General features: G+C 52.9%; 3 protein-coding genes across 4 annotated transcripts; 1 reads left to right on the forward strand and 2 right to left on the reverse strand.

Moving 5' to 3' along the window:
* Window positions 1-2,456: 2,456 nt before the first annotated feature.
* Spem1 (spermatid maturation 1) lies at window positions 2,457-3,684 on the reverse strand. Its single transcript, XM_042670731.1, has 3 exons — window positions 3,541-3,684; window positions 3,382-3,439; window positions 2,457-3,160 (listed from the first exon to the last, which is right to left on the reverse strand). The coding sequence occupies exons 1-3, from the start codon at window positions 3,682-3,684 to the stop codon at window positions 2,457-2,459; spliced, it is 906 nt and encodes a 301-aa protein (XP_042526665.1).
* A 983-nt stretch (window positions 3,685-4,667) lies between these two features.
* On the reverse strand, window positions 4,668-20,808 carry Nlgn2 (neuroligin 2). Its single transcript, XM_042670762.1, has 8 exons — window positions 20,070-20,808; window positions 16,800-17,500; window positions 12,804-12,854; window positions 10,630-10,779; window positions 10,110-10,295; window positions 9,809-10,001; window positions 8,577-9,173; window positions 4,668-7,658 (listed from the first exon to the last, which is right to left on the reverse strand). The coding sequence occupies exons 2-8, from the start codon at window positions 17,254-17,256 to the stop codon at window positions 6,785-6,787; spliced, it is 2,508 nt and encodes an 835-aa protein (XP_042526696.1). The 5' UTR covers window positions 17,257-17,500; window positions 20,070-20,808; the 3' UTR covers window positions 4,668-6,784.
* A 698-nt stretch (window positions 20,809-21,506) lies between these two features.
* On the forward strand, window positions 21,507-22,633 carry Tmem256 (transmembrane protein 256). 2 transcript variants are annotated; one of them, XM_042670767.1, is made up of 4 exons: window positions 21,530-21,671; window positions 21,959-21,990; window positions 22,234-22,314; window positions 22,414-22,633. In XM_042670767.1, the coding sequence occupies exons 1-4, from the start codon at window positions 21,587-21,589 to the stop codon at window positions 22,555-22,557; spliced, it is 342 nt and encodes a 113-aa protein (XP_042526701.1). In that variant the 5' UTR covers window positions 21,530-21,586; the 3' UTR covers window positions 22,558-22,633. The 2 variants fall into 2 exon arrangements, with proteins under 2 accessions (XP_042526702.1, XP_042526701.1); XM_042670768.1 differs by lacking the exon at window positions 22,234-22,314 and having other exon boundaries at window positions 21,507-21,671.
* The last annotated feature ends 2,438 nt before the right edge of the window (window positions 22,634-25,071 follow it).

The raw sequence follows: 25,071 nt of genomic DNA on the forward strand, positions 1-25,071 counted from the left end.
CCTCCTTGCTTAGGTTGTTGTACCTATCAATGACCAGCCCCATCTACAGTTTCTCTCTTCCCATTGACCCATCCTTATTCCAAGTTGAAAAACTGGTAGCTGTAAGGAAACCAGTGTATAGTTGTAATGCAGGCCTATAATCCTAGCACTAGGAAGACAAAGCCAGGAGGAACTCAAGATCTAGGCCAGCTTGGGTTACTCAGTGAGTTCAAGACCAGTCTAGTTCAAGACTATGTCTCAAAAACAAAAAACATGCCAGGCACCAGTGGCTAACACCAGTAATCCTAGCTATTCAGGAGGCAGAGATCTGAGGATCGTGGTTCAAAGCCAACCCAGGCAGGAAAGTCCGTGAGACTCTTATCTCCAATTAACCACCAGCAAACCAGAAGTGGTGTTATGGCTCAAGTGGCAGAATGCTAGCCTTGAGCTGAAGATCTCAGGGACAGCACGCAGGCTTAAGAGTTCAAGCTCCACGACCGACCCCCCCCCAAAAAAAAAATACATGAAGTTATTAACAAAGTATAAAACACATGTAATTGTTTACAAAAGGAGTCTTTTATGTAAAATAGGTTCATCATTGGAGTCTCACAATGGTACCCTGAGGATGACAAGTCAGTCAGAAAGTAAACTACTCAGCATATGAAGGACAGGCCAGTGAACATTTTCCATCAACTTCCAAATACATAGCCAGGTGCCAGTGGCTCTCTCCTGTAACCCTAGCCACTCAGGCATTTGTGATCTGAGGATCATGGTTTGAAACCAGCCAGGGCAGAAAACTCAAGAGGGATTCTTATCTCCAATCAACTACTCAGAAAAAGCCAGAAGTGGCATTGTGGCTCAAGTAGTAGAGTGCTAGCCTTGAGCACAGAGTCTCAGACAATGCTCAGGCCCTAAATCCAAGCACCAGGACCAGCAAAATTAAAGAAGTAGGGATTCACAGGTCTGCTCACATTCCAGAAATCCATCTAGTATGGAAGATAAGTTCCAGTTCCTTCAGCTTGGTTGTACTCACATAGCAACTTGTTCCCAAGATATGTGTGTGCATAAGAAACCAGCCTTCCACCCGGCACCCTTGGCTCATAGCTGTAATCCTACTCAGAAGGCTGATTTGAGAATCGCAATTCAAAGCCAGACTGGTCAGAAAAGTCCACGAGACTCTTACCTACAACAAATTACCCAGAAAAAGCCGGAAGTGGCACTGTTGCTGAAATGGTAGAGCACTAGCCTAGAGCACAAAGCAGCTCAGGGGCAGCACCTAAGCAAGCCCTGATTTCAAGCCTCAGGATCGGCCAAAAAAAAGAGCCCAATCTTCTAGGAGTAAGACAGGAGTGGAGCAGGGATTGAGTTTCCTGGCTGCCCAGTGGGTGAAATATTCTGATGAGATCACATGATAATCTGTGTAGGTGAAATATTCCAGTGGGCTAAGCTGGTTCCATGGCAATGGAAATCTACCAGCAGGAATAGGGATCTACCAGCAGCATCTGGGGCCATGAACTTGATTCTTGTCTATGTGATCATGAGCAAGTCACTTGGCCTCTCTGAGCCTCAACCTCTAATTTGTGACATGGACAGGAATAACAAAGGGCTGTGATGTTATGGTGAGCTATTTCTTGAGAGAATGTCCCCAGTATTTCATCTCTTGCTCCAAGCTTGCTAGAAGGTACCGTAGCTTCAGGTTATATCTGGGAAATTCTGAGGACCTAGACACCCTCCCTCTCAGTTACCTCTGTCCAAAGAAACCAGGGTTTAAGAGAAACTCACTCTCTTTGGAGCTGCAGCCTAAATCTGGGCTCTGGCATGGACCAGATCTCTGGCAAGGCCCCAGACCTAGAGCCATAGGAATGTGAGTCTCTTTAGTGTACAAGTACCTGGGGTGCTGGATTTTGGGGCCTTCCTAGAGCACAAAGAAAAGAAAAAAGACAAGACAAGCTGGGTGCCAGTGGCTCACACCTGTAATCCTAGCTGCTCAGGAAGCTGGGATCTGAAGATCTCCATTCAAAGCCAGCCCAGGCAAGAAAGTCTGTGGGATGCTTATATCCAATGAACCACCAGAAAAATCAGAAGAGGTGCTGTGGCTCAAAGTGGTAGAGCACTAGCCTTGAGCAAAAAAAGCTTAGAGACAGTGCCCAGGCCCTGAGTTCAAGTCCCATGACTGACAAAAGCAAGGAAGGGAGGGAGGGAGGGAGGGAGGAAGGAAGGAAGGAAGGAAGGAAGGAAGGAAGGAAGGAAGGAAGGAAGGAAGGAAGGAAGGAAGGAAGGAAGGAAGGAAGGAGCCTTGAAACTAGAGGACCCGGGAGAGGGTCCAGAACAAGACCTGTGAGGGCAAGAGGCTGATGAGGGACCCAACTCACACATTTCCTTAGTAACCAGGGATTCTGGGTTCTCTGTGGGCCTTGCCTCTTCCACACTATCGCAAACCAACTACTCTCTCTTTTTTTTATTTTATTTCCCCCCCATTACCTCCCTTTGAGGGAACGATACACCCAGTCCTTTTTTTTCCCCTCGGCAGAGTTGGATCCAGAAGTAAAGGGGTAGCAATGGGATAAGGCCTCTACCTCCTGGGTCAGTTCTCGAAGCCTCCGTCTCACATCTCGGGCATCATACACTATTCGGCCTGAGGAGGAGCGCCGGGAGATTTCAGGGACAATTGCGGGGCCCAAGAAGGTAGATGGGGCAGGTTGAGACTGGGCTTCCTCAGCCTCAGCACAGGTCCCTATCCTCACTCCATTATTTTTGTGGTTCAGAGCCTCTGGGCTGGGAGGTGGGGGGTTCACTGTGTATACATAGGCCTCTAGGCCCAGCTCTGATTTGAGGGGCCTTCCCTCCACTGTTGGCTGGAAGCGGATGGTCTGGGATGGTGGCTCCAGAGTATCCTGAGTCCAGGATTCCCAGACTTCCTGAGGGGGTTGGAAGCCTTCCCAGTCCTTGGAGCCATCCCAGTGGTGGGAGCAGATTGCTGTGTGCTGAAGAGGGGGCTTCTCCTCATCACTATCCCGGGCCCAAGTTACAGGTTGCTGGGCACGTCGTGCTGGAGAGGGCCGATGGCGGCGGCGACGACGAGTGGGTGGGGGGGTCATGCTCATTTTCACAGGGTCCATGGTGCATCGAAGATGGACAGAAGGCTGGGTTTGCTTCTCAGGAGAGGTTAATTTAGTGGCTTCTGTGGACAGGGAAGAAGTAAAACTGGTGGAGAGACTGGCAGGGGAGGGGAGGGGAGGCAGAAAAGGGAGGGGAAACAGGGGGGCCACTATGGTGCCTAAGAGGGAAGAGCGGCAAGAGGCCAGGAGACAGAGACAGAGACAGAGAGAGAGGGAGGGAGAGAGTGTGTAAAAGCTAGGTTGCTTCTGTTCTCCCATTACCCAAGTCCCCAGTCCTGCTTACCATTCTCACAAATGATATGGAATATTCGGTGCAAGACGACACGGAGTCGGCTCCAGAGCTAGGTATAGAAAAACATGGTGACCCTAGGCAGGTCCTTGACACCCCCTAGGCTGCCCTTAGCCATCCCTCCAGAACCCTCCCACTTCTCCTTGCCCTGACCAGGGTCACCATATTGATGCCAATGTTAATGCAGATGACGAGGCCCAACAGCAACAAGATGGAGTTGCCCACGTCCTGGCAGTTGTTGGTGTTAGGGTTGTGATACGAGGCCCACCCAGGCCGTGGCCACTCAGCCATGGCCATGGCGGTCCCTAGGGCCACCAGGGCCCTTAGGCCCCCAGCCTACTGTGCCCACAGTGTCCACTGGTCTACTTGTCTGACCCAGAGGGTCCTGAGGGTGAGCGGGTCACAATGATGTTTGGGCCTTCCCTCATAATGTAGCAAGGGGTTATTTTCAAAGTCTAGGCCTAGCCAGGATTGACCTCCTAGTCTGAGTCAGGCCTTGTCAGAGGCCAAACCCTTTACTGTGTATGCACCAGCCCATTGGCTCTGGCCTTTTGCCATCTAATTCCACCAGTCCCTGCCCCCTTCTGTAGAACTATACCAGGTTCTATCCTGTCTCTGTGCAGACCTAGGTCATGATTTATTTATTTATTTATATTGAGATTGAAGTCTCAGCCTGCTGAGACTCAGGCTGCTCTCAAACTTTTTTTTTTTTTTCTCAATTGTGAGGCCTGAACTCTGGGCCTGGGAACTGTCCCTGAGCTCTTCAGCTCAAGGCTTGCGCTCTACCACTTGAGCCACAGAGCCACTTCTGGCTTTTTCTGCTTATGTGGTCCTGAGAAAATGAACCCAGGGCCTCTTGCATGCAAGGCAAGCACTCTACCACTGAGCCACCTTCCCAGTCCCTGCTCTCAAATTTATGATCCTGCTTGAGCCTCCTGAGTAATAGGTTTTTTGTTTTGGTGCTGGTATTAGGGCTTGAACACAGGGCCTCGGCACTGTCCCTTAGCTTTTTCATTCTACCGCTGGAGCCACAGCTCCACTCCCAGCTTTTGAGTGGTTAATTGGAGATAAGAGTCTCATAGACTTTCCTGCCCAGGGCTTTGAACGTTCACCATCAGACCTCAGTATCCTGAGTAGCTAGGGTTAAGGACACAAGTCTTAATCTTCCAGACAATCCCATTACCATGTCAACTTTACCCTCTTCCTCTCAGGCCTCAGTCACAATGAGAGCCATACTCCTCCCCATGCCAACAACCTTCTAACATAACAGCAGACACACCAACAGTTAAACTTTTATATTTACAATATTGTCTTCATCTTTTGCCAGGTTTAAAAATGTGTACAGAGCCGCAAAGGATTGGGATAGGGACATGGGATTGTTTGGGGGGGAGGGGGGGTCTAGGCATTGGAGTCCGTGGCTGTATCTTGGGGTCCCCCAGCCCCCCTCCATGCCTCACTGGGGGCATCTGCCTACAGGGCTCAGGGCCCAGGTCGCTAGCATTTGGAGGGCATGGTTGTTCCAACAGGAACTAGACCAGGTATGGGGAAGGGCCAGAAAAGAACTTTTCCATGAGTGGAAGTGGGAGAAAGGACAATTGAGGCAAAGTTCTGGGACTCAAGACCAGGGTCTCTGGATCTGGGTGTGTCAGTGAAAGACAGCACCCTATCCCTACTCAAGTTTGGCACTAGCGTTACACAGAAAGCCACACGGCACATGAGGATTCATTTGCTCCCTGGTATCCACTGAAAACCCTTCCTGATATCCTTTTCCATAGAAGGCCAAACCCAGGGGCCTTTGGGCAGTTGCCTTTCGTTGCTTTCAAATTCTTGCTGGTGTCTGCAACAAACCCTGTCCTCACAGCCCCCTCCATCTGCTCCTCAGTACAGCTGACCTCATTCTCTCCCCAACCAACCTGTCTGTGAAACCTTTCTTTTCCTGGTCCCTTCCCCCTCCTCCACCCATTGCTCCTTTCCTTCAGCCCTGCTATCAGGGAGGGTAGGCTGGTTAAAAGAGGAAGGAGAGAAGGTTGGTCTGACCCTGAGATGGGGGACAGCTTTAACGAGGGAAACAGGGATGGAGAATGGGGAACTTAGGCAGAAAGGGACAACTAGGGAACAAGACCACAGGCGGGGTTGGGGGGGGGGGCCTTCTTAGCTGCCACATGCCCCTGCCCTGTGTTCCATCTGCCTTGCCCTAAGACTGGGGGATCCTTGGCACATTTTGAGGTTCTTCCCTCCCCCAAACGTATCTATTCAGTTTGGCACAGATGAGCAATGATCTGAGTACTAAGGGAAAGGCTATCCTTAGGCCCCATGAGGGCTTTGGTCAAACATGCATGGCCTCCATGGGTGGCATGTGCCATGCCTCCCCCCCCTTTTCCCATCCTGTGCCCCTCCAATCCAGCATCTCAGGACTGGTACATCCCCCTCCTCCCCACCCCCAGCTCTGTCAACTTGAAGCTTGTTCCCACTTGCTGTGTGAGTAGGAAATGAGTGCTGGGCCTAAGGCTCTGGGAGGGGCAGGGGATGCAGGGAAAGTGCCTTGGAGAGGGACCCTCTGCCTGGGAAACACACATCCACATGCAACAACATGTTCCCACTCAGTGAAATGTGTCCTGGACCATGGGGAAATGTTTCCAGGCAGCACCGGGATGCACAGATCTCCTTCCTTTCCCTGGCAGGAAATCTGTGTCTGTTGTCTGTGGAAGGCAAGGGCCTCCCCGGGAGAACGTGCTTCATCTGACTTGTGCCATGGGGGAGAAACATGCTTTTCAGGAGTGGTGGGGGTGGGGAGGTGGGGGGGGGGGGAGCCTGTGATTTCCTTGCTGCCTTTCAGGCACCACCATGTGTTGTCTGGCGGCCAAGGGTCACTCTGTGTGATCGCATCACTTCCAGGGTCTCCAGGAGGATCGGAAGGAGGGGAGGAATGGGAAGAAGGCATGAGGGAATAGGATTCTGGGGTACAAATCCCCCCAGAAATTCTTTGAGAGTGCCAACATGTGTCCAGGGTGGCAAAAACAAAAAAACAACAACAAAAAAACCCCAAAAAACAAACCTCACCCTGCACATGGGAAAACACCCCCTTCACGAGGAAAGCACGCCTCCACGCGGGAAAAGAATTCGTATTTCCACATACCGAAGATTGGTGTCCCAACAGAGGGCAAAAAACAGCCCCCAGGTGTTCAAAGGCCCAGGTCCAGGGAAGAGAATGGGCCTCTCTGCACGGGGAAAAAAAACACGCATCCTAGTGAGGAATCCAATGTCCACCTTCACGCTGATTGATGATGTGTGACAACTCCACAGGAGAAACGCTGATGCCAAGTCCTCCTCCCTGCCTTCAGAGTGGCCTGGGCTGGGGAGGGGAGGGGAGGGGAGGAGGACCTCCCCAAGCCGCCCCCTATACCCGAGTGGTGGAGTGGGGATGGGGTAGCGTGTTGTTGTGGCTGGCAGCGGCTGGGGGAGGTGGAGGGAAGGGCCCAAAGGGATGGAGAGAAGGGGGTGGTGGTGGCGGTGGTGGCCCCAGGCCACTGGGCAGCAGGGTCAGGGCCCCCGGGGCCAAGAGAGGCACATCGTCTGGTGCCCGGCGCAGGGCCAGGGTGTAGTCGGGTGGGCAGGCAGGGCGCAGGGCCTCAACAGGGTCCACCCCAACGCCACCACCCCTCTTCAGCTGCAATGAAACCAGCTCCTCTTCTGGGGGCAGCTCACGACCAGCAGCAGGAAGCAGGGGGCCCCCACCGGGCATGCCTGACCCGGAGCCTCCGGGTGGGCTGAGCCGCCGGCACCGCAGCTCCTGCCGCCGGTCCCGCTTGTAGTAGAGGGCGGCAAAGGCCAGGATGTTGAGGAAGAGGAGGGAGGCACCCACGGCCACGGTGACACTTAGCTCTGTGGAGTAGTCTCGAGAATCCCCAGGGAAGCGGTCGTAGGCCCTTGGGCCTGGCTCCGGCTCCGGCTCGGGTGGCAGGGTGGCAGGGGGTGGGGGCCGACGTGTGCCTGGGGCACCCGGAGGTGGGCGAGGTGGCCAGCGCGTGGCATAGGGAGGCAGGCGCGTGGTGGTGGTGAAGAGCTCTGTGTGCAGGTTGTGCAGGTGGGGCACGAGCTCCAGCCAGAAGGCCACCTTGTTGGCCCGGTAGTTGTCACGCACACGAGGCTTCAAGCCGATGTGTAGGTACTGCTTCTCCTTGCTGTTGAACTTGCTCCACACCACCTCCTCAAAGCGGTTAGGCTTGGTGTGGATGAACTTGGTGTCCTGGGGTACCGGCTGGTTGGGGTCACTGTAAGCATAGGAGGGCAAGAAAATGAGGAGTGTGAGGGGGAGGCTCCAAAGGAAAGTTGGTAGCAAAAGGGAAGGAGCAGATAGAGAGGCTGAGAGATGGAGAAATAGCAAGAAAGCCTAGTACTCAGAAGGCTAAGATCTGAAGATCCCTGGTTCAAAGCCAGCCCATGCAGGAAAGTCTGTGAGACTCCTATCTCCAATTAACCACCAAAAAACTGGAAGTGGAGTATGGTTCAAGTGGTAGAGTACCAGCTTTTAAGAAATAAGGAAGGAAGGAAAGAAGGGAAGAAACAAAGAAATAAGGGGAGGAAGGAAGGAAGGCAGGAAGGAAAAGAAGAGAGAGAGAGAGAAAGAAAGCCAATCAGAGAAAAAAAATCATAGAGGCAGAGAAATGGACATGGACATGAAAAGACAAAGAGATTATCAGAGGCAGAGCTGGAGAGACAGCGGGAGGAAGACAGCCAGAGACAGATACCTAGTGAGAGAAGCTGAGATTGAGAAAGAGAACAGAGAGACAAAGACACTTGAGAGACAGCCAGCAACAGACAGTGTACAGCCAGCAGCCAGAGGTAGCTAGAAGTAAGCAGATCAGAGAGGGAAAGGAAGAGATGTCAATGAGCTTCAGGTGAAGAGACAGACCTTATGTCCTTGGATATAGATCTGAGTGTTCAGACAGAGCCAGAGCACTGGTAGGAGGTGGGAGACAGTGGGGTAAGTAGGCAAGAAAGGAAGGAGAAAGCTAAACACCAAGCCAAAGCCACCCAGGGAATCCACCCACAGAAAGGACAGGGGCCTCTGCTAAAGCTCCAAGCCTGGTAGAGAAGGTGTTCAGTAGTGTTTGTTGATCTCAACAGCCAAGGATGGCAAGGGTACATCAACCTGCAAGGGTGCCCCACCCAGACCCTCTGGCCCTCACCCAGTCTTGGCGAAGTTGGTCCAGTAGGTCATGACCACTGCGCTGAGCATGACATCGTTCTTGGAGAAGTTGCAGGGGAAGAGGTCAGTGGCGCCCACCATAGGCACACCGAATACATAGGGCAGCTCATCTCCATGCGCCGCATCTGCCCATTCTGGCCGGCCCTCGGCCTGGCAGTGGTGATAGAAGGTGTAAAAGTAGACAGGGGATTGGTAATCAGCATGTAGCTTGGCAGTGGCCACAGCTGGGGCCACCCATTGGTGGTCAGTAAAGAGTGCCAGCAGAGTCTTACGTCGCATCTCGCCGTTGTCCCGGTCAGCCCAGTCTGTATACATGAATTTGATGGTTTCCCGAAGCACATCCTTGCCCTCTGGGTAACCATACAAATTGTCCACAAAGTTGGAGACAGTGAAGTCGAAAGCACTGGCGGACACACCATCTTCACTCTCTGCAGAATCCTCCACAAACTTGAGGCCCTCTCCCTGGTTGACACCGATGAGCATGTCATAGTTTAAGAATTCTCCCTGCTGCATGAGGATCTCAGGGTCATCGGGGACGACATCGCCATCCACCACAGGCCCAAAGGCAATATGGTAGCTGGGGAGAAGGAGAAAGTTCTCATTACTTGCTCACTGGCCTCTTCTGGGCCCAAGGGCTCACATATGTAGGTGTCTTTTGTCTGCCGGAAAGACCCTTCTCCCCTACTTGAAAACCTCCTAGAGAGCCAGGCACTAGTGGCTCATACCTGTAATCCTAGCTACTCAGGAGGCTGAGATCTGAAGAGCAGGGTTTGAAGCCAGCCCAGGCAGGAAAGTTTGTGAGACTCTTATCTCCAATTAACCACTAGAAAACCGGAAGTGGCACTTGTGGCTCAAAGTGATAGAGCACTAGCCTTGAGTGAAAGAGCTCAGGGATAGTACCCAAGCCCTGAGTTCAAGCCCCCCCCCCCCAAAAAAAAAAAAAAAAAAAAAAACTACAAAAAAACTGAGAATCCCTCAAGGAACTTGTCCTCCCTGAAAAATCTTCCTGAAGCATTTCATGGCACCCTGGGCTCACTTGCTCTATTTAGCCACCTCGACTGAGGGAAGGCTGCTAGAAGAAGGGCACTAGATGGGCCTGAAACCCACATCTCTTTGCCCATGGAATACCTGCAGCCACCTTTCCCCTCAACCTCCTTAGAAACAGGAAGGAGTGTGAAGGCTTGCCCCCAGCCCTCTCCCCCCCACCCATACCGGGCCGGCTGCACATCCTGGTCCACCAGTTCCCGGGATGGCTTCCGGCGTAGACACTCCACAGCTTCAGCACTATCCTCTCGGTCACAGCCCACCTTGGCTGCCAGCAGCCGCGTGTACTTCAGCGGCTGGTAGTTGACAGACCAGCTGGAAATGGCAGTGCCACTCTGGGCAATGGCCTTCTGGAATAGCCCTGATGGGACAGGCAGATATCAGGTGGGGTTGTGAATATCAGCCAAAAGGAGAAGGACTTGGGAGGGTCAGGGCTTTGAGAAGAGTGCGATCAGAAAGGCTGCAGTACCTTCTGAGTGGTGGGAGAGGATCAGCAAGTTGACACAGGAGGCCCCTGCCCCAGACCCAAAGATGGTGATGCGCTCAGGGTCACCCCCAAAGTGGGCAATGTTTTCACTGAGCCACCGCAGAGCCTGGATCTGGTCCAGGAGCCCATAGTTGCCTTTTGCAGCCTGGTCCCCAGTGCTGAGAAAACCTGGGGATACAAAAAGAAGGGGCTCCCTGGAGGTGTCAACAGTACCCTTGGCCCTCTTTCTGGGTACTTTAGTCCAGCCTAGAACCCACTCTACTGAGTTTACTAAACCTGCACCCTAGGCTATATAAGGCTCTTGAAATCATTTGGTCTAGCCCTGCCAAAGGGACGGTAGGCAGGATTTGAAATTTAACGAATGTTGTTCTACTTATCCAAATCAAATAGTCCTTGGTGGAGAAAAAGTTCCCCACTGCTAAAAACCAACAACAACAAAAACCTTTCTACCAGCCTGCCTCCCAGATTCTGCCCCCTCCCGAAGATGGCCACCCACCCTCACCTAGCACCCCAAGGCGGTAGTTGAGCGTGGCTACGATGACATTGCCGTAGGCAGCCAGGACTGAGCCATCAAACATGTTTCCAGTGCCCTCCATGTAGGAACCTCCGTGTAGGAACAGCATTACCGGCTTCTTCCCGGAGTCCCGGATATCTGCGCAGGGAGAGGGTGGCAGGTGGGCCAGGAAATTGAGGATAAGGACACAGTCAGACCAGAAGCAACACATACCAGAGCTCTCAGGCCTACTGAAGACCAGCCAGGAGCTCAGAGGACTTGTCACTCCCATCCCTGGGGGGGCAAGACCGGATTCCCCTTCCTCCCTCCCTCCCCAGCTAGCCCTGGAGGGAGGTTCCCCTCCTAACCCTCGACCAGCATATACCCAAGCGCATCACCAGATGGCTGGACAGACCTCCCAAACAGCCCAACTTTGGACAGGATGGGAGGCGGCCCTCCTTAGGGTGCCTGCTGGAGCCCAGGACCCCTCCACACACACACACACAGTAAATCTCCCTCCTGGTCCTAGGAAGAGGGCACTGAGGCTGAAGGTGCTAGGAGGGTCCTGGCATTTCCTGAGACTCATGCTTAGGCCCTGACTTCACATGGCACCCTGGTCTGTGGGTGAGGGGTGTCAAGCCCTAGGGTCCCTGGGGGCTTGGTCTCTTCCCCGCCCTAATTCCTTTCTAGGTCACCTCCCCAGTTACCATGGCAACCCCCAGCCTAATTACTGTGGCAGGAGGCAGGGTGGGAAAGAGCTGCCTAATGAAGTCAGGATGGAGCTCAGAATCTTAGACGGCACCCCCCCCCCAATACTAGCCTGAGCTCTGGATCTGGCCACAGGACTCCTTCCCTGCCACATCCCCAAAGGATCTTTTAATAACTGCCACACATAGTAGGCCCACATACTACTCTCAAGACTGCATAGGACTGAGGGGTGGGCAATTCCCAGAGGTTGGGAATCTGAGAGGGTCTGCCAAAGTCCCCAAAGTTATAGTCCCACCCACTGGGAGTCCCTCATGATTCAGCCACATTCATGCCCATGCTGAATCACCTGGGCTCTCTTAACCAACCTGTCATCTCTGACTTACCTAGGTACTCAAATAGAAGCTATGCTTGGACCCCCATAGCTGGTCCCTATAACCTGGGCTACCTCCCTCATTCTTTATCCTTTCTTCAAGGCCCAGTAGGTTACCTAGGACATTTCCCCTAGACTCTTCCTAGCTAGTTCCTGTCTTTGTCTCTTTAGGCCTTTTTGATAGTCTCCTGCTCCCAGGTGGGCAGTATCCCCTGTGTGGCATCCCCAAATCCCCTTCATTCCTGACTTTCCAGCATTTTCCAGCCGGAATCTCTTTTCCCTCCAAAGCCTTGTGCTAAAATGTCTTTAATTCCTCACCCTCCTCCCACCACCCCTCTCCCGGTGTGGGGGAGGGGAGTCAGAAAGGGAAGGTTCCAGGAAGAGGGGCTGGGGCAACAAGAATTCAAAACCAACAACAAAAAAGATCAAGAAAGAAGAAAGAAAGAAAAAAAAAAAACAACAACAACCAAAAAGCAAGAAGCTCTGGGGCAGATTTCAACAAGAAAAGAAAAAAATAAAAAGCTCCATCTTGGAAAAAAAAAAAAAGAAAAAAAATTCTTTGCATTTTTTTTTTTCAAAATTTTGTGGTGAAACTTCAAGATATTGGGCCCTGTTTTCAAAAATTTCCAAATGCTTTGATTTGATTCAAATGTTCGCCTTTTCTGTGTCTGACTGGCGTTTTGATTTCTGATGTTTCAATTGTGTCATCAATTTGCCAACTTAATTTTTTTTTTTTCCAAATAGTATTTTTCTCCAAATTAAATTTCTTTTCCAAATGGCACATTTCATGTTTCAAAACAGTCCAAATTTCTTTCAAATTCGAAACATTTTATTCAATTTGTTCTGATATTTCAATTTCCACTTCTTATTTTCACCATAGATAACTTTTCTTGCAGGTTTTCTAGTGGGTCCAACATTGTTCAAATTTCGTTTGAAGTTTTCATAATTTTTTTCCAATTAAAATTTTTTCTTTTCTTTTTTTTTTCACTTTTTAGTTAGGAGAACAACTGAGGGGCCTTGAGGGCTGTGGGGCATTTAGTTAGGGGCAGGGCCATAAACTCCTCTTATAAGCAACCACATGCAGCAGCGGGATTTTTAAATCTACCTGTGTCTGGCGGATTGAGCGTCGCCTCGTCACGTTTTTTTGTGAGCGGACCTAAGACCGGGAACACAAAACAGAGAAAAAAGGACAATTTTGTGGGGAAAGATGGGGGGTCAGGGGAGGTAGTGGATGGGGAGGGGAGGAGAGAAAGCAGAAAAGGGGAGGGTGGGGAGAGGCAGAAAAAATAAGCCAAAAAAAGCAAAATTTGTTTGCAAGAAAAAGAAACCAAGAAAAGAGAAAAACGTTTTCTATAACCCAGTTTTGTTCCCCTCCCCAGAAAAAGTCATGCCCCAAAGAAAAGGTGGGTTTTGTTTTGTCTTTGTTTTTGGAGGGAGGGTAAGGTGCCTGAGTGGTCTGAGGCCTGTCTTAAGACATATGGACTCTTGGCTGGAAAGAATTTGGTTTGTTGTGTATTTGCTAGTTGCTGGAAATGAAAAGGTGTTAGAAGGGGTGGGGTGGGAAGGAGGGGGGAGCCCTGGAGACCAAGGCTAGCTTGCCACCCAGGCCACCTCCCAAGAAGGGCTCCTTCAGGGACAGGCAAGTTGATGCTTGCTGCCCTACCCAGGCTGTAGAGAGGCTAGGCAGAAAGGACTGCTTCCCTCTAGAAGGCTCTGGAGGGTATTGGGCAGAATGGGGTTGGGGGTAGCCTACCCCGCTGTTACAGCCCCCAGAAGCCCTCTGCTCCTCACTGAAAGGCTGAGTAGGTCAGCTAAGGGCTGCCCACCTACCCAGCCTTGCCTGCTGGCATAGCTCTTCCATCCATACTCACAAGGCCTGGCTTCTCACCCCATCTCCCCAGTATGGGCAAAGCAGGGAAAGGGGTTATCAGGTCTTGCCCTCCACTCCAACTCATCCCTCCACACTCCCACCCACCTCATCCCCTACCCAGGCCTCCTTTCCTCCCTCCCCCAAGCTCTACCCACCCCCTCCCCAGCTCCACTGTCAAAGATCCCTCCTCCCCTCTTGATGGGGGTTCATTCTACAACTGAAATACAGTGCCCCAGGCCAGTGTGAAACTTGTGATGTGTGCACATATTGAAAAAATGTGTTGAGAGGGACAGCACGTCCAGAGTCCAGGAAAGGCTCCACACTGGGCTCAGAGGTGGGCACCAGGCTTCTTTCAGGTCAAAGGATTGGTTAGGGAAGAGCTAGAACCCAAAGACCTTAGGGGGTTCCCTCAAGCTGATTTTTTTTTCCCCCTCAGCAGCATGGGCCTTGTCAGCAAGGCCCAGGTTAGCTCTGAAAGATTTTCCTGACAAGGCCAGCCCCCTTAAGGACCAGTGGGGAACAGATTCTTTGTGAGATGATGTAGATGGAGATGAAGTCAGCAGGATGTATGCATGCTTGGGAGAATATGAAGTGTGTGCGTGTGTGTGTGCGCGCGCGCGCGCGCGTGCGCGTGAAAACCTCTTCCTCCTAGAGCTGGTGTGAAGAGTAAGTGAGATCACCTGAATGTGTCAGGCCCCAAGCAGGTCTGCAAAAATGCAATGGTTAAAAATACAGAAGGTGTGGAGGCAGGGACAGAGAACTTGTTTGGAGGTGTTAGTAAGGGACAAACAATTTATGAGAGGTATTGGGGTGGACAGTTCGGTGGTGGGACGTGTTGGTGTTTCACATGGGGGGAGTGATGAAAAAGCCCCCCATAAGGGTGGACAACCTTTGTGAAAGTATTGGGATACAGTCTAAAAGTGGGGTTGAGATGACACAGAGTCTGTCTGGGTAGAGGAACTGGGATGAGGGACTCACAGCTAGGAGGGCCCTGCAATAGGTGGTCCCCCACAGGATAGAAGGGAGTATGGAGTGGATAGTTCTCTTGCAGGTAGCTGGGGGTGGGGGTGGGGTGGAGGAATTGGGGGAAGATGTGGAGAGTGTGTTGGGGTAAATGGTTATGGGAATTAGGGTGCTAGAGCCAGTGGCTCAAATCTGTAATCCTAGCTATTCAGCAGCTGAGGATTTCGGTTCAAAACCAGTCTGGGCAGGGAAGTCTGCAAGACTCTCATCCCCAATAAATTACTAAAAAGCTGGAGGTGGAGCTGTGGCTCAAGTGGTAGAGTGCTAGCCTTGAGAAAAAAAAAAGTCAGGGACAGCACATAGGCCCTGAGTTCAAAGTACTAGGACCAGCATGCACCCATACACACACACATATATTCAATTGTGGGAGGTGGATGTGGATGTGGGAGGGGCAAAGGGTGTGTGTTTGCATGGATGCAGAATTTCATCTGTCAAAAAGGTATGCAGGGGCTGGGAAGGTGGCTCAGTGGTAGAGCGCTTGCCTTGCATGCATGAGGCCCTGAGTTCGATTCCTCAGCACCACATAAAGCTGGAAGTGGTGCTGTGGCTCAGGTGGTAGAGTGCTAGCCTTGAAGTACAAAGAGGCTCAGGGACAGTACCAGGCCCTGAGTTCAAGCCCCAGGATAGACAAAAAAAAAAAAAAAGTTATGCAGTCTCTGCCTGAGGTAAGTATTGTACAAATGATCTCCAGGTAGACTCTGGGGTATATAATGTATGAAAAGTGGTAAGGGTATTGGGTACTGCACAGTGGTGCACATTCAGAGTTAAGAAAGAGGGTATACATATATGTATATTAGCACCTCTAATATACTTAAAGGTGCTAGGGAATTTGGGTCTGTATGAGTGATGGGTTACATACCATTTTCAGGAAGTATAGGTCATGTGTATTCTGTGAAAGTGTTCAGAATTGTGACTTGTGTGGTGTCCTGGGTGGCTGGGAACATGATCTGTATTCAACAGTGGAGACATTCTACAGTGAGAACTGGAGTTTCTGGTCCATATGTAAGGTTGTTGAAAACAGCCTGGGAGGAGGGTTGCAGCAGTGGACTGGCTTTGTGGAGGTGTTGGCATGCTTTGGTAATGGTAAAATGGTATATCAGAAGGTAATGTGGGGGCTGTTTGTGAAGATGGTTTTTGGGGTGGTTGAAATCTGTTGTAGATAGCTGGAAGGTGTTCTGATTAATCTTCCTGTGTAGGTTGGTGGGTAGAGAACTATCTGGAGGCGTGAGCTGGAGCTTTAGAGAAGTCCTGTAGTAGCCAGGAGTTCATTAATAAGAGCAGTAGCTCAGAGCCCCAGGGAGATGTTCTGATAGGGATAGGTGGGCTGGGCTGTGAGGGGAGGAGCCCTTGGCAAAAAGCTTTTCTGATCCTTCAGGGATGTATAAGTATCTCTGTATAAGAGATAGAAATCTTAGCCAGGCACTGGTGGCTCATGCCTGTAATCCTAGCTACTCAGGCAGGAGGCTGAGATCTGAGGGTTTCAGTTGGACGCCAGCTGGGCAGGATAGTCTGTGAGACTCTTATCTCCAATTAACCAGCAGAAAGCCAGAAGTGACTCAAAGTGAGTTGTGGCTCAAAGTAGTACAGCACTAGCCTTTGAGTGAAAAACCCTAGGCCCTGAGTTCAAGCCCCATGACTGATTTTTTTTTTAATCTCTTACACAGAGATAGAAGGGGAAGGAGTGAGTACCATCAACAAAGGCATTCAGCTTAGTTTTGGGGCTCTTGGCCCCCCAGATGATGGCCTGATGTCTGCTTAGGCTAGCTGGGGAGCAGAGAGTTTGTTCTTAATGTGTGGATGTAGCTAAAGTGGGTTGGTATGCCAAACATTAAAAGTGAGAGGTGGGGTAAAGCTGGAGTGGGCATCTGGGCAGGTGATGGAGCCGAGCCATGATCAGAGCACCCAGAAATTAAGGGGCTGGTTGCATGCTTCTTCGGAGAGAGGGCGAGTGAACCTAGTGCCTGCTTACCCTTACCATAGTCTCTAGAGCACAAAGAACTCCGAGAATGGCTGTCTGTGGGTTGCTCCTGTGGCTGCCTGGCAAGCACCCTTACCGTCCTCAGAGGATGTGCAGAGACTGCAGGGATTTACCGCTCCCACCAAGGCCCGGCTCGGGGCCGCGGGAGCGGGTTCCAGCGCCCGAGTGTCTGCGTGCGCGTTTGTGGGCTGTGTTCCACAGGGTCCCCGGCCTCGTGCCCGCGCCCTTACCGTCCTCGGTGGGCACGTAGAGGTTGAGGTACAGGCAGTCCTCGCTCTGGTTCTGAACATAGGTGGCGGCCGCCTCCAAGTTGTCGGTGAACCACACAGGTAACATGATGGCCGGGAGGGCCCCGTGGAGGTTCTGCGGGCAGGCGGGTGGCAGGGTGGTGGCGTTGCGCACGCCGGGCCACGAGGCGGGCGCCTCAGGCGGCTGGAAGCGGCGGGCACCCAGGGGCGGCGTGGCGTAGGGCACGCCCAAGAACTGCACGACGGGGCCCAGGATCTCGTTGTTGAGCTCGCGCCGCACTCCGCGTACTCGCCCGTAGGCTGTGTTCACCACTGGGAAGCGCTCCTCCCCGAGGCTGCCAAGGCCCAGGCCCGGGCCGCCGGGGGCGCCTCCGCCGGGACCCCCTCCCCCCCGTTGAGCCCCAGCCAGCCCCACCAGACACAGCGCCAGGAGCCACATGCTGATCGGGGACCCCCCCCTCCCTCCCCGGGACCCCCCCCCTCGGAGAGAGAGAGAAGGGGGGGGAGAGGGAGGGAGGCCCCCCTCGCCCCAGGAGGGAGGAGGGGGCGGGGAACAGGAAGGAGGAGGGGGGCTGGTAGGGACCTAGGTTAGACTGGACGGAGAACGGGTCTGTTCCTCTCCATGGAGGGGGCAAGGGGTGGGGAAAGGGAAGGAGGCCGAAGATGGTGCAGGCAGGCCTGACCTGCGGGAGGCAGAGTGGGAAGGGCAGGATGTGCAAGAGACAGACAGACAAGACAGACAGACACAGAAAGGCAGAAGGGAAGGGAAGTTGGATGGGTCGGACAGTAAGGAGTGGGGAAACAGAAGACAAGTGGTTAGTGACTTGGATTTCAGACCAAGTTGTCCCGTTCTTCCACCCATTCCACCCCACCCCCAACACCTCCCTCAACCTTCTTCCCTCAACACAGACCCATGTTGGGGGTGGGAGTGCCATGAAGCAAATATCAGGACAGGGAAGGTGAGCATCCCAAACCTAATGCTACCCTTTCTAACCTTTTGTTGTTGTTGTTTTGTTTTTTAGCTTTATTTTTTTTGTGTGGTGCTGGGGGAATCAAACCCAGGGCTTGGTATATGCTAGTCTTCCCAGGTTCTTTATCCCAGACAAGTAGGCTTTCTCCCCAGAGGCACAGGAGTCCCTGTCCCCACCTCCCCGGGAGAGGGAATGAGATAGACAAGGAAGAGAAAAATAAAAATACCAAGTCATTAATTAGCAGGAAGTGGCGGGTTTGTTTATACGTGTTAATTACTCCTGAGCTGTAATTTTATGGTGCTGAACCCCCACCCCAGGCCAGACTGGGGCCTTTCTTTGGACTGTACAAACCCAGCATCTTCTCTTCTTCAACATACCATTCCCTAAGGACCTAGGACCCCCTTTCTCCTCAGGTCCTTACATTTCTTCCCTCAGAAGTTGGGGTGCTTAGAGGCAGGAGTTAGAGTAGGGAGGGGATGCTGAAGGGGCAAATCCAGGGACAGATGCGTGATCCTGCAGCCGGTTGCCGGGCGACGGGATGCTGCCCTGCAATGTTACCTCGGCAACGGGCTGCAGCTTTAACCCTGGAAAGGGGGGGGGGGGCATCTAGAGAAAAAGGGGAAGGGGCTGTCTTGGTTGTAGAGTCCATTCAGGGCACGAGGGAAAAGGCAGAGGTGTTAAGTCAGAATGCTAAGAGTTTCCCCAACCTTAGCATAGAGGAAGAAGTATATATGCAGATTAAAGGGGAACCTAGGGGTACAGAGAGCCATAAAAAAATCTCTACCTTTGGCCTCCTCACCACCACCTTCTTAGCTAATCATAGCCCCCAGAGCTCTAGTGACCAGACCTCAGGCTGGGGAGAACGGGTTGCTAAGGTGGGCTTGAGGCAGCAGCAAATGAGCCTACTAACTGCCCCCTCCCACTCCACAGCCTTAGACCCCCAGACACCTCTTTTTTGCACAGCATTTTGACCTATGTACTGGGGGCGTACTGAAGCTTTCTTCTTATCCCATCCCATCCCATCCCATCCATTCACCCTCCCCTTCCCCTTGCCAGTTCTGCCACATTTACTGCTCTCAAGCCTGGGTTGCTCAGGGCAGCAGGGGCAGGACAGGGACAGATCAGACAAAAGGGGCAGACACCCAGGCCATTTCAAGAAACCCCCCCACCCCCCCCCCCTCAACCAGCCGCCAGAGCTGTTTGCTGACACGGGGTTTTCAGAGCCAGGCGCCAGCCCGCGGGTGGCTCTCTGCAGGTGTCAATTTATTCCAGAGATGAGGACACAGGAATCCTTACCACTCACACCCAACCATGCCCTCCCCCTCTTTAGGTCTGGTTAAGCTCCAGTTTGGTCTTCTATCACATAGGTGGGGGCGAGCTTGGTTTACTCCCCTAGGATTTCCACTTCTCATATCAAGCTGGGCTCAGCCACCTTGGCCTTGCTGCTGTCTCCCCCTCACCCCCCCCCCATCAATTGGGCCTGCTTGCTACCCCTCTTCTTTTAGGATACTTTGGGCCCCTGGCCTCCTCCCCTCTAGCCAGCTTTCTCTCCCTTCTTTCCTCCCACTGGAGCCCCCCTTCTCTCTTTCTCTCCCCCCCTCCTCATCTTTCTCCTCTCCATAGCACTCCCTCAGAACATCTTTCCTTGGCTTTTTCCAGCTTGCTCCAGCTCTTGCCTACAGTCTCTCGCTCCTTAGTCTTTTTTCATTTCACTCTTGTACATCTCTCTCCTTGGTGCTCCTCATCTTTTTCTCCTCCAAATACCTTCCCCAGTTCTCTCTCTCTCTCTCTCCCTCTCTCTCTCCTTCCCTCCCTCTCTCTCCCTCTGTCTTTCCATGTCTCTATCTCCCCCATTTTCTCTCCCCATCTCTTCCACATCTTCCTCCCCCTCCTTCTCCCCATCCTTCTGCCGCCCTGCTTTCTCCATTCCAGCCCAGGCCTGACTCCCCCAGTCAGGAAGAGTTGAGGGATGGGGGCTCAGGCCGCAGCCCCCCCCCCCTTCCCGCAGTGGGGAAAATGGCTTGGCTGGGAAGGGGAGAAGGAGGGGGAGGGGGAAATGGGAACACACGGGGTCTGTGGGCCCATTCAAAGGATCATTCATGGACTGGAGAGAGGCAGAGACAAAGAGACCAAGACGCAGAGACACGGCGAGAGCATCCCTAGGCGGAGACACGCAGACAGAGCAGGCTGGGGGAAACCGGGCGCAGGAAGAGAGAAGGGGAGGGAGACCCCAGTGGACCGCCACACAGCCCCCCCCTCCCCAGCCTGACTTAGCTCCTACCTGGCTCAGCCCTGGGGCCGTGGTGCCTCCATCCAGGGCTCCGAGTAGGGGGCGGACGGGCTTCAGGAGGGGGGCGGCGGCCTCTGAGCCCCCGCGGCCCCGCAGGCCCAGCCCCCGCCCGCAGCGCCTCACCCGGCGGGGGAGGGGGATCGCCCCAGCCCCGGGGGGCGGGGCCGGGATCCAGTCGATCCCCGGGAAAAGAGAGCCTAGGGTATGAGGTCAGGGGGAGCCCGAGAACAGGGAACCCCGCAGTGGGGACAGCAGAGCCAGGAGGGGGCAACAAGACAGTACTGGACCGGAGATCCAGTGGCTCTTGTGCCGGCTTCGAGGGACCAGAAGGCGGTCCAGGCGGATGATCCTAAGGGATCGGGTGCTAGAGGAGGCGTCCACGGCAATCCCCAGGGGCCCGGGGCCTCGGAGCGCAGGATCTGCGGTGTAGGGGCAAGGATCCAGCCGGAATCCTCGGGGAGGGGGAGGGATCTAGTCGATCCCGAGGGCGGGCGGGCGGGCGGGCGGGAGGGGGAGGTCCAAGGAGTCAGAGGAGGGCGGGAGCGGAGTCCAGAGCCACAAGGCAGAGGTCGGCGCTGCTCCTAGGAGGAAAGGCGGGGGTGGAAGAAGGCTTCAGCATCCAGGAGGCCCGGACTCCTGGTTCTGCGCGCCAGGGCCCTCCCGCCCCGCGTCCATCCCAGCTAGAGAGTGATGATCCGCCGGCGGAGCAGCCGCAGCAGCCCCGCGCGTCACCGCGCGGCCGCCTCCCCCGCCCCCCGCCGAGAGAGCCGCGCACACCCCTCGTTCGCACCCGCCTGCCCGCCCGCCCTCCGGAGTGTGGGGGGGACTGGAGACGGTGAAGGGGGCGGGAGTGGACAGACGGACGGATGGACGTAGCTGGCTGGGGCAGGGTGGAGACATTTTTCCGGATCTCCCACCCGTGCAGCTCTCGGGGGGTCGGGGAGGGGGGGGGGGGGATTTGAACTACAGAGGCGGGGCACCATGCGAAGTGGGCGGGGTCTATGGCATCGAGGCGGGGCCATCCATAAAGTGGGAGGTGCTTGGTGTCGGTGGGTGGGGCTTAGGTATCCGTGGAGCCGCCTCTTTTGGGGAGTGGAGGCCCAGTTTGTTGGTGAATGGGAGGAGCCTGTGGGGAAGGAGGCGGAGCTCTGCGTTGAGCTCGGGAGCGTTGGAAATTAGCCGGAGGTGCGGAGGGGGGGGCTCCAAGAAGAGATCAACTTGGAAAGTGGGCCAATCCGTGACGCAAATCCTTCAATCCCGCCCTCAGCCCCGCCTCCTACTGCTAAGCTTCTCTGCTTCTAATTGGTTCTGGTTTCTCCGCCCGCCAGACGTCTTCACCACTCAGTAGCAGTTTTACAAAGGTGGAAGTACCCGGGTGAGGACCTAGGCCCTGAAATGAACACGGTCCTGATTGGGGACCTCTGGACCTTACTCACATGGGCTACCGGGATTGGCTGGCTTCTTGGGTGGCCTGGGCGGTGTTCTTCCCGCGCGTGACCGCCTTCACTATGGCTGGGCTAGGGTCTGCTTTCCGTCGCTTAGGTGCCTTGTCCGGAGCAGGGGCCTTGGGCTTGGCCTCCTACGGGGCACACGGTCAGGGGCTGAGGACGTATCCGGGTTGTACTAGGGCCAATCTCTGGGGTTGGGTGCAGGGGCGAAGCCCATTGGAAATGCTCGCTTCCTATTGACTGGGCAGCCCGTGGAACCCCAAATCTTTTAAAGTCCTTCAGAATGTCTGCTTGGTTTACACTATTGCCAGACACGTGTTTCCACCAATCAGAAGCTCCGTGGGGGTCGCCCTTTTTCGCTACCTCAGTATCTCGGGATTGGGTTTAACCGGGGATAGGTCTAGATCTAACCTTTGCCTCTACTCTCCGCAGGCGCCCACTTCCCGGATGCATACGGAAAGGAGGTGAAGTAACTTTGCTGGGTTTACCCTTTGGCTAATCTACACAGAGTGCGCTGGCCCTGCGCGTGGGGGTTGGAGTCCGAGCACGGGTGTAGGGAGCAGAAAGGGCTGGAAATCTGTGGTAGGTGTGGGAGGGGGCTGAGGGAGTGGCAAGGTGCAGGTTCAAGGATGGTGGTGATGGAAACTAACTTTGGTCCCTGGGTTGCTTAGTCTCCCATGGCTTTTTTTTCCCTCTCTTCCTTACAGCTGTTTGACAAGGCCAACAAACACCACTTCTTACACAGCCTGGCCCTGTTAGGAGTGCCTCATTGCAGAAAGCCCCTCTGGGTAATTTGTCCCACTGCCTTTCCCTGGTCAAACCCCCAACCGTTACTCCTCAAACAGCTCTATTCTTACAGACTGTGTTCTGCCCTTTCTTTCCTTCAGGCCGGGTTGCTGCTAGCCTCTGGAACTACCTTATTCTGCACCAGCTTTTACTACCAGGCTCTGAGTGGGGACACTAGCATCCAGAACTTGGGCCCCGTTGGAGGGAGCCTACTCATCTTGGGCTGGCTTGCCTTGGCTCTTTGAGATCTCATTTGTTTAGTTACTGAGTTTTCTGGGCATTTATTTTTTTTTAGGAGTTGGGGCAGAAAGGGAATTAAAAGATAAAAGCAAATAAAGAACTTTCGAGTCGTTCATCATCGAGAAGAAGGGATAGGGATTCAAGGTTTTGAACTACTTCTGTTTCCTAAGACAGCCACGCGTCCCCGTTTTTGGAGATTCTGTTCAAGTTAATTTGTTTTATTCTTACAATGGTAGATATTGGAATCATAAAGAATGTTTAAAATACCAGAGATTCCTGTAATTCCAGCACTGGGGAGGTGGAAGCAGAAGAATCAAGAGTTGGAAGCCTGCCCAGAGCCTGGGCTATATTATGAGATCTATTTTAATAAAAATGGAGGAATGGGCTGGGATGTAGCTCAGTGGCAAAGCACTTGCCTAGCAAGTGCAATGTCCTGGGTTTGATCACCAGTACCAAAAAAGAGCACAGTTTAAAAAAAATGGAAGAAGATTGTTATGAGGCCTAGTAATCTTTAAACTTGAGAAGTAAAAGGAGGATCTTGAGTTCAAGGCTAAACTGGGCTATGTAGCAATTGGAGACCAGTCTTAGCTATGTAGTAAATAACAACAAAAAGGATTCCTGGTGTCTGGTTTGAAAGATTGTGAGGGTCAGCAGTGAGAGATAAGGATCACAGGGCCAAATGGTAGGGGGCCTTAAGCTGAGAGGTTGAAATCTCCTGGGAACAATGTGCTGCTGAAGTATCAATATCTAAGGAAGTGGTGTGATTTGAAATATGTTAGTCTAGAGGATCCCATACTAGTCACAAACTTATTATTATCCTGCCTCCTCCCAAGTGCTGGGATTACAGGTATATGCCACTATGCCCATTTAAAACTTACTTGAACTCATGGCCTGGGTGCTGTCCCTGAGGGTTTTTCGTTGTTGTTTTGCTTTGTTTTTTGGCTCAAACCTGGCACAACTCTACCTTCTGGATTTTTGGTGGGTAACTGGAGACAGGAGTCTCCTGGATTGGCTTTGAGCCACAATCCTTGATCTCAGCCTCCCAAGATGCTAGGATTACATGTGTGAGCTACTGGTGCCTGAAGAATCCCACAAATCCATCCTAGGGTACCTGCCAGAGGTAGGCAGGCCCAGGAGAAAGATTATTACAAGGTTTATTAGAGGAGCCATATTTCTCTCAAGAGAGAGGTCATGGCATCCTTCACCGTCCAGGTAGCAGGAGGGGTCTGAGGGTTGGAAGTGAGGTAGATGGGATTTCAGGAGGGTCTAGGCTGTATGGCGGCAACTCCAGGGATGGGAAGGGCGCAGGTCTGGGTGGAGCCGAGGACCAAAGGTAAACATAATACCAACAGTGCCCATCCTAAATATTATTTTAAAATGTTAAGTACGGCCCCTCTGTATGGTATTTTCACAATAAAAAAAATTTTTTTTTAAGTTTTCTTTCTATGGGAGAAGGAAAAAAAATGTTAAGGACGGGCTGGGAAGGTAGCTCAGTGGTAGAGCCCTTGCCTTGCATGCATGAGGCCCTGGGTTCTATTCCTCAGTACCACATAAATAAAAAGCTGTTAGCCGGGCGCTGGTGGATCACGCCTGTAATCCTAGCTACTCAGGAGGCTGAGATCTGAGGATCAAGGTTCAAAGCCAGCCCGGGCAGGAGAGACCGTGAGACTCCTATCTCCAATAAACCACCAGAAAACCGGAAGTGGCGCTGTAGCTCAAGTGGTAGAGCGCTCGCCTTTTTTTTTTTTTTTTTCCTTTTTTTTTGGGGGGGGGGGGTCCGGTCGTGGGGCCTGAACTCTGGGCCTGAGCACTGTCCTTCAGCTCTTTAGCTCAAGGCTAGCACTCTACCACTTGAGCCACAGCACTACTTCCGGCTTTTTTCTTTTTGCTTATGTGGTGCTGAGGAATCGAACCCAGGGCCTCATGCATGCAAGGCACGCACTCTACCTCTGAGCCACCTTCCCAGCCCAAGAGCGCTCGCCTTGAGCTGAAGAGCTGAGGGACAGCGCCCAGGCCCAGAGCCCCACAACCGACAAAAATAAAAAATAAAAAGCTGTTAGTGGCACTGTGGCTTAAGTGGTAGAGCTAGCCTTGAGCTGAAGAGCTCAGGGACAGCGCCCAGGCCCCACAATCGGCAAAAAGAAAAAGTTAAGGCCAGCTGGGCACCAGTGGTTCACGCATGCAATCTCAGGAGGCTGAGATCTGAGGATCACAGTTAAAGCCAGCCTGGGCAGGAAAGTCCGTGAGACTCCAATAAACCACCAGAAAACCGGAAGTGGTACTGTGGCTTAAGAGGTAGAGTGCTAGCCTTGAGCTAAAGAGCTGAGGGACAGCGCCCAAGCCCAGAGTTCAAGCCCCATGACCGACAACAACAACAAAAAAAGTTAAAGCCAGCTGGGGACTGTTGGCTCATGTTTGTTAGGAAAGTGGAGGATAACAGAAAAGGAATAGATGGGGCATGATCCTTAACAGGCTAGGACTGTTAATCACCAGTGAGGGGCATAGACCTTCCCATGGTT

This window comes from Dipodomys spectabilis, unplaced genomic scaffold, assembly GCF_019054845.1.
Source record: "Dipodomys spectabilis isolate Male_0828 unplaced genomic scaffold, ASM1905484v1 ptg000576l, whole genome shotgun sequence".
Lineage (NCBI taxonomy): Eukaryota > Metazoa > Chordata > Mammalia > Rodentia > Heteromyidae > Dipodomys > Dipodomys spectabilis.